General features: G+C 35.0%; 1 protein-coding gene and 1 non-coding gene across 2 annotated transcripts in view; both read right to left on the minus strand.

The window, feature by feature from the left end:
- EIF3A (eukaryotic translation initiation factor 3 subunit A) overlaps positions 1–19293 on the minus strand; it is a 43043-nt gene that overhangs the window by 17198 nt on the left and 6552 nt on the right. Inside the window, exons 2-8 of the mRNA XM_044665624.1 lie at positions 13617–13807; positions 13264–13400; positions 11444–11607; positions 8975–9174; positions 8306–8514; positions 5474–5645; positions 370–474 (exon numbers count right to left, since the gene is read on the minus strand). Of these exons, the coding sequence (XP_044521559.1) occupies positions 370–474; positions 5474–5645; positions 8306–8514; positions 8975–9174; positions 11444–11607; positions 13264–13400; positions 13617–13807 (1178 nt within the window). The remainder of the gene's footprint in view (positions 1–369; positions 475–5473; positions 5646–8305; positions 8515–8974; positions 9175–11443; positions 11608–13263; positions 13401–13616; positions 13808–19293) is intronic.
- LOC123238493 lies at positions 4301–4433 on the minus strand. Its single transcript, XR_006505656.1, has one exon. It is a non-coding gene; the product is annotated as a small nucleolar RNA SNORA19 (small nucleolar RNA).

Genomic DNA, 19293 nt, shown 5'->3' on the forward strand with positions numbered 1-19293 from the left:
CCTAGGTTCAAAGATGGCCTCAGATACTTGGCTAGCTGTGTGACCCTGGGCAAGTCACTTAACCCCCATTGCCTAGCTCTTAACACTCTTCTGCCTTGGAGCCAATACACAGACTCCAAAATGGAAAGTAAGGGCTCTCACAAAATAAATGAATGAATGAATGAATGAATAAAAGACATGGCAAGAAAAGCAATGAAATGTGCACAAAGTTCATTGGAAAACCCCGTTATTAAAAGGCATACATTTCTTGAGAAGCTTTTATTCTTTCCAAGACAATTCTAGCCCAACCTCCAAGAAAAAAGGTGCTCCATCAGCTCTTTTTTTTACCCCGATACTGAACCCAAAATTCTCCACAATATGAAAACTTACCTTTGTAACCCGATCACAGAGCTTTAGAGGGTTAAATTCCACCTCTAGCCAATTATAAAGATCTTTTACTTCTGGAACAACATATTGTAAAACGTTGAATCTAACCTAAAGTAAATGCAATGAAAAATTGGTACAAATGTTAGTTTACTAATAACACATAAAGGTAATGAATGGCTTTTATATTAGCTATAAACTAAAAACAGACTCATAGTATTGGAAAGGTGAAAAGGACTTAGATGCTCTTACAGCTATAATCCACTTTATAGAATAGTTGAATTCTTGATTATACAGGTAGTTATAACTTCTCTTTCCCCATTAACTTCTATTTTAAAATTGGAGATCTTCTCACAGAAAAATTCCAAATGGATGATCATTTAAATTAGCTACAAATTAAAACTGAAGAATATATAAAGAAATAATTTTGCCATAATTTTTTGGTTTGTATTTAATTCTTAGCTGGTCTAAGAAAAAAAAAAGACCTCAGATAATTTTTCCAAACAATTCTTTACTACTTAAAATTTCTTTACGAGAAATTTTGGTCTTTCTTTATAAATGAACTTTTATTTCCTGACATTCATCTCTTGAACACTAGCTCAAGTATAAGAGATGGCAACTCTGCTAAAATTTACTATCATCTTTCTTCATTAGTTATTCTAACTTTCACTCTAGTCTGATCCTCACCTTAAGTTTTGTTTTTGTTTAAAATAACCCTTACATTCTCTCTTAGAATTGATACAATTATCAGTTCCAAGGCAGAAGAATAGCAACTGAGGTTATGACTTGCAGAAGGTCACAAGCTAGTAAGTACCTGCAACTATATTTGAACCCAGGTCTTTTCCCACTCCAGACCTGGCACTTTATCCACTGAGCCACCTAAGCTGCCCCTCATCTTAAACTTTGAGCTTAAAATTTTATTTAGTATATGATAAATACCTAAGTGATGAGCTCCTTTCACCCTGATATACTACTTAACTGGTTCGACAACCTCCAATAAATGAATCTAGTACAGAGCAGTCAAGTTATAATAATATTCCTAAAATCCCAATTATAATCTTGTCCCTGTTCAAAATCATCCATAGATACCATATATAAAATAAATTCTAAACTCCTTGAGCAATGTTTTCCTTAATCTAACCCCACCCAACACTTTTCAAAATGACAGAAATTGGAGTAGTCTACACATTATCTCAAACTATTTCCTCTGCCTGAACATACCTTTCCTATTTGTAGCTTCTCTACAAGTCAACTCCAGTTCCCAGTCTATTACTGCACCAGTCCACTCATTTTGTACATCTTAAGTTCCTCCTAAACTCCTTAAGCACTGTATTGCACTAAAAGGCATTGACTTTCAAACATACTGAGTATATCCTGATAAAAATAAATCACCTTAGTTATAATTAATATTTATGTACTTTCCACATGGAGCAACTAAAAAGAACAAATTAGGCTTTTTAATGTTATTAGAAGTGAAAGAGGAATGAATAAACAATTGGTGTTATGAAATGATAAATTTGTAAAGGAAGAGGAAACAAGAAGCATGACGGAAGAAAAAACCAAGACTGATGATTTATTAAAACCAGGTGCAATAGCAGGGAAATTAAGACTAAGTAGGACACGTATTAAAAGTCAGTTTTCACTCAAATATACAAGGAGTTAAAGCAATTGTATAAAAAAATCAAGCCATTCCCCAATTGATAAATGGGCAAGAGACATGAATAGGCAATTTTCAGGTAAAGAAATCAAAAGTATCAATAAGCACATGAGAAAGTGTTCCAAATCTCTAATAATTAGAGAAATGCAAACTCTGAGGTATCACCTCACACCTAGCAGATTGGCTAAAATGAAAGAAGGGGAGAGTAATGACTGTTGGAGGGGATGTGGCAAAATTGGGACATTAATGCATTGCTGGTGGAGCTGTGAACTGATCCAGCCATTCTGGCTGGCAATTTGGAATCATGCTCAAAGGGCTATAAAAGAATGCCTGCCCTTTGATCCAGCCATACCATTGTTGGGTTTGTACCCCAAAGAGATCATAAACAGACTTGTACGAAAATATTTATAGCTGCGCTTTTTGTGGTGGCAACAAAATGGAAAAGGAGGATATGTCCTTCAATTGGGGAATGGCTGAACAAACTGTGGTATATGCGGGTGATGGAATACTACTATTGTGCTAAAAGGAATAATAAACTGGAGGAGTTCCAGGCGAACTGGAGAGACCTCCGGGAACTGATGCAGAGTGAAAGGAGCAGAGCCAGAAGAACATTGTACACAGAGACTGATATACTGTGGTAAAATTGAATGTAATGGACCTCTGTACCAGCAGCAATACAATGACCCAGGACAATTCTGAGGGATCTATGGTAAAGAACGCTGCCCACATTCAGAGTAAGGACTACAGGAGAGGAAACATATAAGAAAAACAACTGCTTGAATGCATGGGTCGAGGTGGACATGATTGAGGGTGTAGACTGGAAACTACCACACCAATGCAACTACCAACAATTTGGAAATAGGTCTTGATCAAGGACACATGACAAAACTAATGGAAATGTGCATCGGCCATGGGTGGAGGGGAGTGCGGGGGGTGAAGGGGAAAGTAGGAGCATGAATCATGTAACTATGTTAAAAATGAATATTAATAAGTGTTTAAATTTAAAAAAATAAAAAATAAATAAATAAAAGTCAGTTTTCTTTTTTTTAATCTCTAGAAAAGACAGTATTTAATTTATGGATAAAAACATTGGGGTGGGGTGAGGGAGCTTTACCACCTATGTTCAATGAAGCCCTTGAAGACTGTTCTCTAACAAAACATCTTTGAGAGTCTGGTACCTAGCAAACCATACCACCCCTCCCATAAAGGTTACAAAGATTATAATTCCCAACATGGAGACTGATCCAACTAGCTGCTAATAACTTCTTCCCTTCACTGTCAACTCTCTTCATGTCATAAATAAATGTTTTCATAGGAAGTATCATTCCCTTGCTGCAGGATGTTACTTCCAGCCAGTGGCTGTCTTTTAAGTAGGAGATGGTAACATTAGGAATATTAATGAGCAAGAGCAGAATTTCAAAGGAATACTTTCCCAAGAAGGGCTGATTTGACCATAATGTGCCAATCATATAATTATCCCTGCCTAGAAATCTCTTATCTCTATAATTTCCCACAATGCTCACCTTTATTTCATATTACTTCTTCTTCTAAATTGTGCCTAACTTTGAGCAACGAGGTGGCAGAGTGGATAGAATGCCAGGTCTGAGGTCAGGAAGACATCTTCCCAAGTTCAAATCTGGCCTGACACACTTACTGTGTGATTGTAGACAAGTCACTTAACCCTGTATGCCTCAGTTTACATATTTGTAAAATGAACTGGAAAAAGAAATTGCAACGCACTCTAGTATCTTGGCCCAAGAAAATCCCAAATGAGGTTACAAAGAGTCAGACAGGACTGAAACAACTGCATAACAAACCCTGACTACCCAGTATGTCAGCATTTACATAAAACCCTTTTATTAAAAATTGTATTGGGGGTAGGGGCAGCTAGGTAGTTCAGTTAATTGAGAGCCAGGCCTAGAAACAGGAGGTCCTAGGTTCAAATCTGGCCTCAGACACTTCCCAGCTGTGTGACCCTGGGCAAGTCATTTTACACCCATTGCCTAGCCCTTACTGCTCTTCTGCCTAAGAACTAATACATAGTTTTGGTACTAAGGCAGAAGGTAAGGGTTTAAAAAAAAACTACAAATTAAAATTTTTTCAAAGAACTGTATTTTTGGTACACCATTCCCTCAAGTTCCATAGGTTTTGCTTGAACTTCCAACGAATGAACTTTTGTTCATTCTTTCAAAATCAAGATACAAGTAGATATTGATTTATAAAGAAATTTAAATTCTTTTTTTTGTAGAACAGTGTATACATTTTTCATCAAAATACTGCATTTGTTTGAAGGAGACTGGCAGCAATACTAATATTCCAAGTTATGCTGCTAATTAACCTTCTACAAATTATATAGCACATCAGAAATAACACTGCTCACAATACAACGAAAGCAGGTCAATGAAATGTGCACAAGTATACCTGTGGAAAATAAAATGACAAATTGCAAAATCATTTAAATTGCCTTAAAATAATATTCAATTTAGACAACACTGCTTGTTCTCACATTTCCCCAAGGTTAGAATGCTCTCCCTTCCTTGGCTAACTTTAAAATTCAATTTTAATTCCACCTTCTGCAGAAAGCCCTTCCATTCCTCTCCCCACACATAATTACCTTACTACTTACTATCTTCCCTCTGATGATTACATTCCATTTTCACTGTATAGATATTATATGTAGTTAATGGCAGGTTGTCTGTCTCCCCTCATGAGAATTGTGAGCATTTTGAGAGCCAGGACCATCTATTTTGCCTTTCTTTACAATCTCAGTGCTTAACACAGTGCCTGGCACATAGTAAACACTTAATAAATGCTTGTTGACTGCTTAAATTATTTATTACATAAATATCTTATATCAACTACAAAAGAGAATGACTTTCCTATTTCTAAATTATAATATACTTATCTGTACCATAATTAGCTACCATGGGTTAAAATTCATTAGTAAGACTATAATGGGATTGAGCATGTAAAAATCTGTATCTGACTGCTTACCACCTGAGAAAAGGGGGAGAGGAAGGAAAGAATAAAGGGAAGGTGGGAAGGAGGAAAAGAATTTGGAAATCCAAACTTTTTTTTAAAAATAAAAGTTAAAAAATTGTTTTTACATGTAACTAGGGAAAAAAACATTTAAAAAAGGGACTGTACTAGAACAAATTCCTTATCTTTAGCTTTGTTTTATATATAAATATATATGTATTTTCCATGCCACTATCAAATACCAAAGCCAATTAGTATGACATCTCTTATAATGAAATTTCTCCCCATACAAAATTAAGTTTTGTTCTATAATTATGTCAAAACATTTTGAAATTTTTCTAGTTAATAAGAATCAGTTTCTTCTTTGTAATTCTATCAGGTATTTGAGCCAATGAATTACTCCTTTAAAAAAAAACAAAAAAGAAAAAACCTGAAGGAAGTTATATGGTGCAAACTATTCAAACTAATACTTACCATATCATTAATAAGAACAATGCGTGTTGGTGGAGCCTGAAGACCTAACAGTGTTGCAAGTCGACGTTGCTTTTCAACTATGATACCATCCATATCCAGAAGTCGAGCAATATCAGTACGCTCTGGAGTAATAGGAATGGACAGTGTGGCTAAAAGGACTCTAGTAGACATTCTGTTGAGAAGAAAATTTACAAAAGAACCTTTAATAGAGCTTGATATTGATATAGCAATCGCTATAATTAATTTGACAATGAATTCAAGTTGCAGTCAATGTTTCCATTACAACAACAAATTAAAGAGTAGAATTGTCTAGTAGAGATTTCATTTAATGTAGTTAGCAAAAGTTACAAATTTTTGCATAGGGACTTGGAAGTAAAATTTTGGCCACTTACTATAGGAAATCAGAAATTTATGACATATACATCACACAATCAAGAACTGTAAATGCATACACTAACATATGGAATGTAGCATTAGTCTGTTTGTAATTATCCATATGGAATTCTTCATGCATCATGACTCATAAGAGAAAAGGAAGATACTGTAGTTAATTAATTCCACCATCAGCTATTGAGGCACAGTTCAACACAAGAAACAATGTAGTCACTTAATAACTAGAACCAATAAATACATATAAGACAAAAGAATCATATAATGAAATTTCCCCCAAGAAATTATTCACTTCATGATAAATTTTTCAATAGCATGCAATGACAGCCACCATGTCAGTTTTATGATTCATAATTGAGTATCAAGATAATTAATGGATTATTTATAAATGCTCCAAAGATGGTGCAGGTAAAAAATGTAGCTCAGATTTCTAAGATTTTGAACTTTTAGCATTTTCTTTAAATTTCATTTAAAAAGAAATGGTAACCAAAATTACTGAAAGAGACTCCAGTGGACAGTATCAATTCGTAAAGTATCATCAATTCTCCCTTATCTATGTCCCTTTAACATTTTTAGTTTCTCAATATTGGATATTAAAGGTAATTGGTGGCCCATAGTAACAACTTACTTGCATTCATCTTTATTTAAAATAGACAATTCCACAAATATAATTTGTATGATTAAATTCAATCTTGGAACCATGATAAAAATTTTTCATTTTTTCTTATTCTTTTACACAACAATAAATCCTCCACAGTTCAGTCACTGACAAAATGGTCCCTCACTTACTGTTGGTGGGAACCACGTTCCCTATACTACATGTTTGAAATGTGTAGAGCATTGGAAAAACTCTAAATTGAATTCTAGACAACTATTTACTGTCTGGAAATCTTATAGGAAAAAGACTGGAAACAAAACAGCAGAAAAAAGTAGTAGAGAAAAGTTCTTGATTTATGTAAATTGGCATTATTCAAATTCCACTTTACATAAAGAATTCTGAAAAAAAAACCCTCATTCAAAAAAAATTTTTGTTAACTTTATTGTATAGTCTATTCTCTCTCTGCCTCTACCCCTCAGCTCTGCAGCCTCTCTCACCTTCCAACAACAAAAAATTCCTCCAAAAACCAACATACTTCTAAGTAAAAGAAGAAAAGAAGCATGGGAGCAGCTAGAAGACTCAGTGGACTGAGAGCCAAGTTTAGAGATGGGAGGGCCTGGGTTCAAATCTGACCTCAGATACTTCCTAGCTGTGTGACCCTGGGTGAATTACTTAACACCACCACCCCCTCCATTGTCTAGCTCTTACTGCTCTTCTGTCTGTGGACCAATGCACAAAGACAAAAGGTCAGGGTTTTTTAACTGAAAAATTTAAAAATTTAAAAAGAATGGAAGCATGGAGAGACTGCTGTCTCCAGCCCAAGAGGCTTGGCTTCAGACCTTGCCCTGAGTGGGAAGACCTTTGCTCAACTCAATCTGTTTGCCAGTTTGGGCTTGGTGAACCAATGGTCTGTCCCTGCACTTTCTTCCCCTCAGGCCTGACCAGGTCCCATGTTGCTTGTTCTCTGCATTGGTATGATCCTCCTCCTGCTCTGGTTTTTCTGTCCCTGGCTCCCTATCTTCCCACCTGTTTTCCTCTATCTTTCCAATCCAAATTCACATTACATGAAAATCACTTCATGTAGATGCCTGCACAACAGCCCACTTACATAAAGTGAGAATTGCCTGTATTTCAAATCTGGAAGGAAAGCTCAAAGGGAAACTGCAGGCAAATCTGCAAGTATCTAGGCTGAGTGAAGCCTGCCTCCAGCAGCCTTAATATCTAGAAACTAAGTAAGCTGTGGCAAATCTGGGAAGGAGAGAACAAGATACACACTACAGAATCTACAAAGGCAGGCAGGCTCAAGCCAGGGCAGGTTAATATCAAGGATCACACTCAGGAGTTCTTTAGACAAAACAAAGGCAAGAAACAGGCATAGGCTTCCTTTGTTTTACAGACCCGTCAATTCTAAATTTAACGATGTCATTTTATTTTGTTTTCAGGTATCTAACACAGCTGCTTTTCAAACCTTAACCTTTTTCTCAGTTGACTTATAAAGAAAAGGACTAACCACTCAGCCCTAAGAGAATGTAATTTTCCCTTAGAAGCTATATATGGTAGTGGCAATAGTAGAAAAACAGGCTACTATCCTCAGAGAGAAACAGGAGAATCTCAAGCAGAGGACATAGGGCTCAGCTGTGAAAACAGTTTTCCATTCTAAGGAAATTCCTAAGAGTTTTTTCTCTTTTCTCAAATTCAAAATGAGAATTGTCAAGAACTTTCTTCATAAGGACACTCAGATAACAGATTCTGCATTTATGTTTAATTGTGATATAGTTTATTATGAACAAACCTAAAACATGAAAATTTAAACAAATTGGAAGAGAAACTAAATCTCACTTTACCTTTGCATCTCTTCTTGGGTAAGATTTTTTCTCATTTCTCTAGACAGATGGTAAAGTCGATGGAGAGTAGAGGCATGAAAAAGAGCATTCCCAGATTTCCAGAACACAGTTGAAACTTTGTTATAGTAATTTGCCATCAACTGAGGTTTAGGTGGCTTTTTAGATAACGAAAATAAACCATGAATATCTTCTACTGCTTTGAATGCTTCCTGAAAAATTCAAAATAAATCTCAAAATCAGCATACACAACACAATCAATAAGTGAAAATTTCAATTGCATAAGCAAAAAGATACACACTTGAGACATACTACATGTTTTTATATGGGGCTCACTAATAAGCATTATTACTCTGTATATGATGTTTACCATATGTTTAAAGTCAAATGGAATTCATTATCAATAAAGTACCCACTAGGCATTACTCATTAAGTAAACAAAATATATACAAGTTCCATTACTATGAAGGTTTCAGAGTTTATGATTGGAGCAGCAAGGTGGATCAGTGGATACAGCCAGGCCTAGAGACAAGAAGTCCTGGGTCCAAATGTGGCCCTAGATATTTCCTAGTGGTATGACCTTAGGCAAGTCACTTAACCCCAAATGCCCAGCCTCTACTGCTCTTCTGTCTTAGAATTGTTAGAAGGGTTAAAAAAAAACAAAAAACATACCTGCCACAGTTCCATGCTAATAGCACTGTCCAACTGCACAAGTCTCGTTTCTAGATGCATAGACTGGCTCTCAGGATTATTAAGATTGATTGCTGTACTTTGGTTGTGGTGGCGTTGGATTTGTGACAAATGCATCCTTAAATTGTCACACAGCTTGCGGAACTCAGCCTTACGAGTATACTGGAGGCAGAATTTGAAAGCTATGGGTAAAAATCATTAAATTTATTAGTTATCTTCCCACTGCTGGCAAGTTTTAGAGGAATTCAATATATAAGGATGCTTAATCATACTTAAGATATAATAAGTTATAACTGAGTTGGTACCAGATCCATCACCATCATCACCATCATGCCTATGTGTCTCAAACACCTCTGAACACTTAGATTAAAACAGACTTCTCTAAAGATATACTGTTAACTAAATAAACTGTCATGCCCCCTTTTTGAAATCTATAAAAATAAAATGCTTTATTCTCAATAGGCTATAATTTAACAAGTGAACAACAATTAACAAAATAACCAGTATTATTGAAAACAGTGTAATTTCATTTTAAGAAACATGTTAATGAATTTCCACTAGTATTTAATTGAACACATAAGATATATGAATATCTTGCTCTTTTTAAAAGGATTTTAATTCCAAAGTTATTTAAATATACAGTAACTTGGCAGTAGCCAAAATTTTTTTGAATATAATTTATTTTTTCAAGGATCTTAAAAAAAAACACAAAAATTTTACGTAACTAACAAAAGGCCAAAATTAATGTAAACAGGCAAAGAGTACTGGCTCATCAATAGATGTTGATATCAATAATAAACTTAAATAAAAATACATGGGGGCAGCTGGGTAGCTCAGTGGATTGAGAGCCAGGCCTAGAGACGGGAGGTCCTAGGTTCAAATCTGGCCTCAGACACTTCCCAGCTGTGTGACCCTGGGCAAGTCACTTGACCCCCATTGCCTACCCTTACCACTCTTCCACCTATAAGTCAATACACAGAAGCTAAGGGTTTAAAATTAAAAAAAAAAAAAAAAAAAAAAAAAAATACATGGTTCAATAAGGTTTGAGCCAGTTACAATTTAGCTCTAACAGTCTATCATACAAGTCAAAAGATAAAAAACACAATTACATAAGTAAAATAAATTTGGGAGTACTACATGTTTTCCTATGTAGCTCACACTAGCAAGCAAAACTAATTAAACATTTGGATAGCCTGTATACGATATTCATCATGAATACTTAAGTCAAAGCAAAACCATGACTTAATGGAATTCATTATCAATAAAGTGCCAAATAAGCTACTCATTAGCAAATAAAGTAAGATTTATACAGGTTCATTTACAATGAAGAAAATTTTGTGCTAGCAGTCCTAATTTGAAAAAATAGTATTGGTTTAAATAAATATTAAACAGAGGAAGCAAGTGTATTGTGGTATAGGGCATAATAAACTTTATTCCCAAGAACTACCGTAACTAAAAAGTAATGAAGTAACAACCTACTTATCTGAAGATAAGACTTATAGCAAGTTTAGTCAAGTTCTAATAAACCTAAATTTCCCAAGGTGGGAAATACTGCTGAGTAGAAAATAGCTGCCCAATTCATGCCTTTTGTTCTGTAGAAAAGTTAGAGCCATTTTTTGACATTTAGCCAACCATAGTAAAAAGCAATGTATTATAGTCACATAAAACACAGACCAATTAAAAGGGATAAGAGAGCAAAAATTTCTACATACCTTAAAAAGCCTCAGATTGTCATTGCACAGCACAAACTAAACCAAAACTAATAACACTTCTAAATGACCCCAGTAAAGTTATGTGGAACTTAATACACTTTAAGAAGCATATGGTATTTTTAGGAGCAATTAGGTAGCATAATAGATAAAGCTCAAGACCTGGAGACAGGAGACTCTTGGTTCAAATATGAACTCAGATGCCATTTAGCTTTGTGATCCTGAGCAATTCTTTTAACCCCAATTGCCTAGCTCTTGCGACACTCTTGTCTTAATACTAAGACAGAGGTATGGGTTTTTTTTTTTAAAACCTTTTTATTTAAAAAAAATTTTATTTTAAAAATATAGTATTTTTAGAATTTCCACTATAAAATGTTTAAATTCTGCTACTTAAGGAATGAAGATTCAGCTTCCAAGAAAATTCAACATGCCAGATAAAAGTTTTAGTACCTAGTAACTACTGTAATGGTTTTCTAAACAAATTATTTAACACTAGCTCCCATGTACAACGTTTTCATCCATAAAGTTACATAAAATTCAGTTCAATCCAACCCTTTCAGTTAAATTAATGTAGGTCATTTTTCATTGTGGCTTAAAAGAATAGCAAATAAATGCAATCAAGTAAGCAATTTTCAAGAAAAGGAGTTCAATGATTTGAAAATAATAGGTCATCTATAAAAGAATCTACATTTAAAATTAAGTTTTCAAATGGTTTCATCCAGATTCTATGTCTCTGTTTTACCTTGCTGGGCGATATCATGATAGAGACGCTCTACTCTAGAATTATTTCGAAGAAGGTCCAAACACTGTCGATATGATTCCCATAGAAATTTAACCCAGGGAGTTAAAAGCAATCTGTCAGTACGATCCTGAGTATCTTCACCACTTACAGCACTTAGAAGAACACTACAAGTGGGAAGAAATATTAAGTATGAACAATTTTGCACATCATCTGAATCAAAAAATTAAAACCACCAATGACCGCCAAAATACATATTGCTATAAGGTAAACAGTATGCTTTTGTTTGTTTTGCAAAATGTTTACTCCCAATCTTAACCATTATAATAGTATAAAGAAAAGGATATTTTCTAATCATTGGCAATACAAATTAAATAAGTAGTTCGTAAATCTGAAAACTGAAATAAATTGTGTTTCAAAGTTTTTATTACCTTTGCATATATCTACCTACTATGGTAATTTTATTCATGGAAGAAATAGCTATTAACTAAAATGTTACTATACTGGTCAAAATAGAATCTCAGAATTGGAAGGAGCCTCAAAGATAATCTAGTAATCAACCTGAACCTGAAATCTCCTCTACAGACATCCCTGACAAATATATATTTCATCTGAAAAATTTTAGAAATTGAGAAACCACTACTTTGTAAGGAAAACCCTTTTCCTTTGGGGCAGCTCTGATCATTAGGAACAATCCCCACCCCCATTAAAGTCTAAATTTATTTCCTTCTAATTCTCTAATTCTACCCTCTGGGGCAAAGAAAGTTTCACTACTATTCCAAACAATAAAAGTTTAAATATTTAAAATTAAAGACAACCACATCCACTCAAGTCTTCTCCATTAACCTACCTCCACACAGTTCTTTCAACCAACCCTCCCATGCACAAGGAACCAATTACCTTCCTTTGAACACAACTCCAGTTTGTTAAGATCCTTCCTAAGATAAGGTTTCCAGAAATGAACACAATACTCTTAATACAGTATGATTAGGAGAGAATATGGCAGCACTGTCACCTCCTTCATTCTTGATCCAAGATAGCCTTATTTTAACTGAAATATCATACTAAACTCACAATGACCTTTCAATCTACTAAAACCCCCAAATTCTTTCCCATTCACATCAACTGTTAGATAACATCTCAATCCTACATTTTTGTCAGCTTTTTTAAAAAACCTGATAGGTCTTTACATTTGTCCCTATTAAATTTTTTCTTATTAGATCTAGCCTAACAACCTAGCCTGCTGAGATCTTTTATTGGAGTCTATCATTCATGTCAACTCTCAAATAAATAGCATGTACGAACTGCTAAGTATTCCTTCTTTGTATTCATCCTAGTCTACAGACATTACTAAAACCTTCTAGTAGCAAATTCCCTCAAAATGAAACGAATCCATTATTGACATTCTGGGTACAGTCAGAAGGCCTCAATCTTCCTCCTTCAAAAAGTTTAAAACTGGAAGATAGGGAGGGCTAAATGTATACAAATATAGATACTTAATTAAAATACACAAATACACATACCAAAACAATTACACTGAATCTGTCAAATGACTTTAATGCTAGCCAGATTTTTTCCCCCTATCCGGATGATATACAGAGTAAAGAGAGGAAAGTGCAGCATTAGCCTTTTTATCTACAAAGCTTATTTCATAAATGAAATGTTCAACATCTTCAATACATTCAGATACTGAGCATTATTTATAAAGGTTTTTGTAAAAGAAACTGTCCCTCTGTTAAGTGTGTAGTATACAAACAAATAACAAGGAGAGCAAGGATGACTGGTGCTTGTCACCTGATTTAGTTTTAATTAATGGCACGCACCTCTCAGGAGTTTGAATATTATCCAAATCTTCTATATCCAAGACCATTTGTTGCGATTCTTCCTTAGCAGCTTCAGTTTTTTCTTCAGCCAGCTTCAAGTACGCCCGAACTACATCCTCTAAGGATTTGATGTTCACCTAAGGTATGCATAGTCAGAGCATATGAAATTAATTTCACTCAAAAACTCATGATATTTCTGAAATGAAAATTCTTAAAAAGCATATAAGAACAGGTTTATTCTAAGAGACAGCAATTATAAATTTTGGGAAAAAGCAAGCACCTGCAAATCAGTTAAGAATATATTAAAATTCTCATGAATGAGAAGAATAAGTATTTGCCTTTCATAAGTTTACCTGTTGACAAATATTTTTATACTGATATAATCCTTCCTTAGCCAGGTGGCTCTTGCGGAGGTCCACACACAGTTCCAAGTATTTCAGCATAATAGGCTCGTGTATCTTTTGCCATGTCCGATGTTTTTTACTTTTCATAACATCATAGAGAACATCAAGGGCAGGCTGCTTCTTGCCAACCTCAAGAAATTCTGAAAATTAATCCAGAAGATCAGAATTGGTTACACAAACACCAAATTCCAAAGTCTGTTTTTAAAAGACTTGATCCCTTTTATTTTTACACCAGTTGTTTCTAGATATCACCACACATTCAGAGCTCCCACCCCCATGAACTTTGTCAGGAAGAGAAGCAATTAACAAATCAAAGAGGGGGACAATGAATGAATCTGACACAACCTTCCATATTTGTACATACTCCCATACTCTTCAGCAAGAAGGCTAAGCATTCACTTTTAAGGACTACTTCTAAAGTAGTTGCTATACAAAAAGTGACTTTGTGGTTGCAGGTTATAGTAGATAAGAAAGCTGGACCTGGCATCTAGCTCTAAATCCTGTCCCTCACATTACTAGCTATGTACAGAGGTAACCACTTAGTCTCTCAGAGACTCAAGTTTTTTCAAATGGAAAATGGAGATAGTAAACTCTGCAGCACTTGTGAGATTCAAATGAGATCTGTATTTTAAAATATACTACAAAACTTTAAAATGCTATGTAAATGCCAGCTATTATAATTTGACTATACAAATAGTTCAAATATATGTAATTATGAAGTTAAAACAAAGATCTAGCCTTTACATAATTATCAAGAGACTTGCAATATCTTTAAAAAATTCTTAGAAGACAAAACGATTTTTTTTCAAGTTTGTCAACATTATGGGACAAGTTATCTTTAAATGTAAACTATTTTACTAGAAAAAATTCCAGAAAAATTTAAAATGTAATTTTAAAGTATAACTTGACTTACTCATAAGAGCATAGTAGGAAAATAGAATTGTATGTAGGTATCAGGCAAGTGTGGATTTTAGCCCTAGATTTTTCCATTTACTCATGGTGTTTTCATGAGTACCAATATATAACATCTTATCCTAATACTATCATAAAAAGCTTATTAATCAAAAATTCCTAATTTTTAATAAGGTAGAAGACTTAACAAAAACAATGGCAGAAGGCATGTCAGATAAAGAGAGGAAAAAGGAGAAGCCCCTCAATAAATGACTTCAATTTTTTCAATGACGTATACTGTATGAGACAAAGTTCCTAGCTAAGAGAGGATGAGAGAAGGAAAAGTCATGGGAGGTTTGAGGGATGAAAAGTTAATTAGGGAAGTGTAAAAAGACTGCCTCAATACAGTAAGAGTCTGGTTGGATCCACTACAAATTTGTTACAAAATCCCCGTCAGTACAAGTTTCATGATTTTCTCCAGGTTCGTATAGTATCATGAATAAAAGCAAAAGATCTTTTGAGAGTAGTTCAAGGACTGAAGCTCAGCAGGCTGAAATGGGTAATAGGATAAGGAGGCAAGGAACTCAAGAGGGGATGGTAAAATTGAACTGGATAGTGGATTTCAATAAAGTGCTGAATTGAGTAATAAACTTATTCCAAAATCATATTAGCAAAGTTGCCATGTAATTTAATCCTAACTTTGTCAAGCTTATCTCAAAAGTGGTAGTATGATATGAAATGGTATAGACAGAACATTTTTTGTTGTTGTTATGATGGCCCTTTATGTGCACGACTGATCCCATTGGATCTCATTTTTACCAGCTGATTGATGCCCTGAATCTTTCCTATTGTCACCTATCTTTAATCTCTATCTTCCAGTTGCTTCCCCATTGTCTAAAAGCATGCCCAGAACTCATCCTCAAAACCCTCATTTGATCATCCATCCCATCTCTCTGGTTCTAGGGGATCAAGATGAGATAGTCAGTCCAGGGGTGATGGCCTAGAAAATAACTAAGGGCTAGGGACTAGAGGGCATAGTAAAGATAAAGAATAGAATCTGTGGTTCCAAGGCAGAGGAAAAGGCAGAACGTCATTAGATTAAGAGCAGATAATTTCAGAGTTCATAAACATGGAAGAAGTACATTTATGGGTTGTAGCAAGGGTATGATCACTTGTGTTTAGGTGAGGTGGGCTGGAAGAGATATAGAAAAGCTGAGGCACTGGGAGGTTAGGGTCTTTAAGGTGTATCAATAGATATGAGAGAAGAAATTGATGAGTCTGGCCCAGAACTCACTAAGGAAAGGGGAGGGCCCTGGAAGCTGTGGACAACTACTTACCAGATTTGTATTTGCTGATAAGACTGAATGAACTCAAAAGGAGAGAGTGGTGGTATTAGTGAGAGCTAGCACTTATACAATGCTACTGTTTATTAAGTTATGATACGTGTAAAACCCAGATGGGGGGGGGGGAGAACATGAATCATGTAACCATGGAAAAATATTCTAAAAAAAATAAGCAAATAAATAAAATTAAACTAAAAAAAATAAAGTTTATGACGTTAAAAAAAAGTTTTCGGAAAGTTCTTTACACATATTATTGCATTTGTTTATCCCAGTTCTGTGAAGTAGGTAATATAAGTATCCTCAATTTAAAGATGAGCTCAAGAAAAGTTAAAATGACATGCCCAGGGATCACACAGCTATTAAGTTGCTGAACTGACTGACCGAAAAATAGACAAAGGACAAGAGTATAAAGGGATGATAAGGTTTTTTGTTTTTTTGTTTTTTGTTTTTAGGAGAGGGGATACTTAGGAATGTTTGAAAGCATCTAGGAAAGAACCAGTAGATATTAAAGGGTTGAAGATTTGTGAGAGTAAGAGGACAACCAAGGTTGTAATCTGCTAGAGAAGACAAGGAGAAATAAGACCAAATTGAGAACAGGGGAAGTGAGTTTTTTTTTTAATTTTTTTTAACATTTATTAATATTCATTTTTAACATGGTTACATGATTCATGCTCCTCCTTTCCCCTTCAACCTCCCCCCCCCCCGCCGTACCCCCCCCTACCCATGGCCGATGCGCATTTCCACTAGTTTTGTCATGTGTCCTTGATCAAGACCAATTTCCAAATTGTTGGTGGTTGCATTGGTGTGAGGAAGTGAGTTTTGACAAGAAGGATTACCTTTGTGATTGTGGAGAAAGAGAGAATGCAAGAAAATGTCAACAGGTTTTGAGATGAAGACAATGTAGAAGAGAGAGTTCACATAGCATAGCCTCAACTTTTTTCAACAGAGGCAAGTTTCTTAGCTTAAAGGAGAGAAGTGGGGGATAGTGGATGAGAAAGGAAGTGTGGAATAGTGTTTATAGGAGCTGGGATAGAAATCATTTAGGGAGAATACATAACATAAATTTATAAAGTATGTAATCAAGATGATTGTTAAGACATCCTTGAGCTTTATTCAGTGCCTACTGAGGACAGGAGGCAAGACTAATCCAAAGGGCAAGAGAAAAGCAGCAACAGGACAAGGAAGCAAAAGGATTCAAAGTATAAAACTGAAACAAAATAGCTAAATCCTTACAAAGGGAAAAAAAAGGAAGTCTGCCCAGATAATGGTTTGACAAAGTTTGGAGGAAGAGTGGTGGTCTCAAGGAAAAGAATATGGAGGAAGGATAAAGAATAGAAATAGAATGACAGGTTAGGGTCACATAGGGAGATGTCGGTTTCTAATTAGGGAATTAGAACATTTATGGGTAATACAAGATCTAGTGTATAATTAAGTGTGGCTTCAAAAAATTGATATTCACAAAGTGCAGGTCTGACCATATCATACCCATAATTCAATAAATTCTAGGATATCCAACAAACTGCCTCTCTATTCCAGGGCCAAATATAAAATTCTGTTTGTCAAAGTTCTTCATAACCTGCCCCTTGTCCAAGTTTCTAATAATCTCAACTCACACTTTGATTATCTATATCTTATAAATTTTATATATATTTTAGCTTGCCTTATTTTTAGTTATTGCCCACTCTCTCCTAGATACTCCTCAATGAGTCTTCATTGCACTACTCACTCCTGATTTGCTTATTCCTTTTCTATCTACTTTGCTGACTGGCTACATATCATGCCCTCTAATTTCAGGTATCCCCCAAGCTTCTTTTCCCTCTATACTCTAGGTAATCTCATCAACTCCCTTGGACTTTTATATTTATGCAAATGATTCATCTCTATATTCAGTTACAGTCTCCTCTGAGCTTAGTCCTTCAACAACAATTTGCCTACTGAAAATTTCAAATAGTATATCCTCAAAAATTTTAAATTCACCCATATTTAAAATTAATGATCTTTCCCTCCTAAATACTCTTCTTCCAAATTTCTCTATTTTTCTGAAGTCCACACCATCCTTTCTATTTCTGAATTTGTATAGTAATCATTATATGAACTCCTCATTCTCCCTCCCTCACCCCACATATCCAATCAGTGGTCAAATACTATACAATCTCATAAATCAACATATCCTCTAAAATCAAAATAGCTGTACCTTAGGTTCATGGCCTTCATCACCTCTCACCTAAATTATTGGTTCTTTAAAAAAAATCTCTTCACTGATCTCTGATTCAAATCTCTCCACACTCCAGTTCAACCTACAAACATTGCAGCCAAAGTAATTTTCCTCAAAACATAGATCTGACTCCCTTTCAATAGGAATGGCTTCCTATTGCCTCTAGAATAAAATATAAACTTCTCTTTTAAGCTTAAAAAAAAAAAACCTTACTCTGTCTCAGTAACAACTCTAAGACAGAAGGGCAAAGGAAAAAGGTGTTAAAGTGATTTGCCCAGGATTAATTACAGAGCTTGCAAAAATGTTTGTGGTCAAATCTGAACTCAAGTCCTCCTGACTTGGTCTGACATTCTATCTACTGTGTCATCTAACTGCCCCTTTTTTAGCTTTTAAAGCCCCATACAACCTGATCCCAAACTTATCCTTCCAAGTTTCCTTGAACAATATTCCTCTTCCAGCAGTCTGGAAAACAAATTGGCCAAGTCGCCTTCACACACAACTCTCTCAATCTCCATGGCTTTTATAGCCAGCCTTTCCCCCCTGGCTAGAGTTGACAACATCCTCAACTCCTCCTAAGGGTCTTTCTTTTCCTTTATGATGTTGCTCAGACACAATCTTATGCATGAAGCCTCTACAGATTCATTCCCCATCATAACTTCAGACATCTTGATTCTTCAACTGCCTTGTATTTAACTTCTCTGTATCTATCTTGATTAATTTTATATTTACTATGTGCATTTTTTAATGTATTTGTCTCCCCCACCATAATATAAGTTTACTATAGGTAAAAATTATTTCATTCTTTGCACTTGTATTCCCAATGCCTCGCATTTAATACTTGGCTGATTGATAAGAATCTTATTTTGCCCAGAATTATGTGGCTAACGGTCATCAGAGGCAGGATTTGAATTCTGGTCTTCTAATTATAAAACCAAGGTTCATTCCCCACTATTACATCTTCAAAAACAGTATATGGCAGATCCTTGTGCCCTGGAAAACAAAATTTATCTGCACGGTATGGTTTCTGTATTGTTCTTCTCTGCCACCTTCTTTTTTACTTTACTTCTTTCCCCAAATTCCTTTATTCTTGGTGTCTTTAATTCTTATGGAAAACTATGAAAATGGAATTCCATCTTAGGGACAAACTGAAATCACAAGCGAGTAGGAATTAGTTCTT

Source organism: Gracilinanus agilis, chromosome 2 (assembly GCF_016433145.1).
Source record: "Gracilinanus agilis isolate LMUSP501 chromosome 2, AgileGrace, whole genome shotgun sequence".
NCBI lineage: Eukaryota > Metazoa > Chordata > Mammalia > Didelphimorphia > Didelphidae > Gracilinanus > Gracilinanus agilis.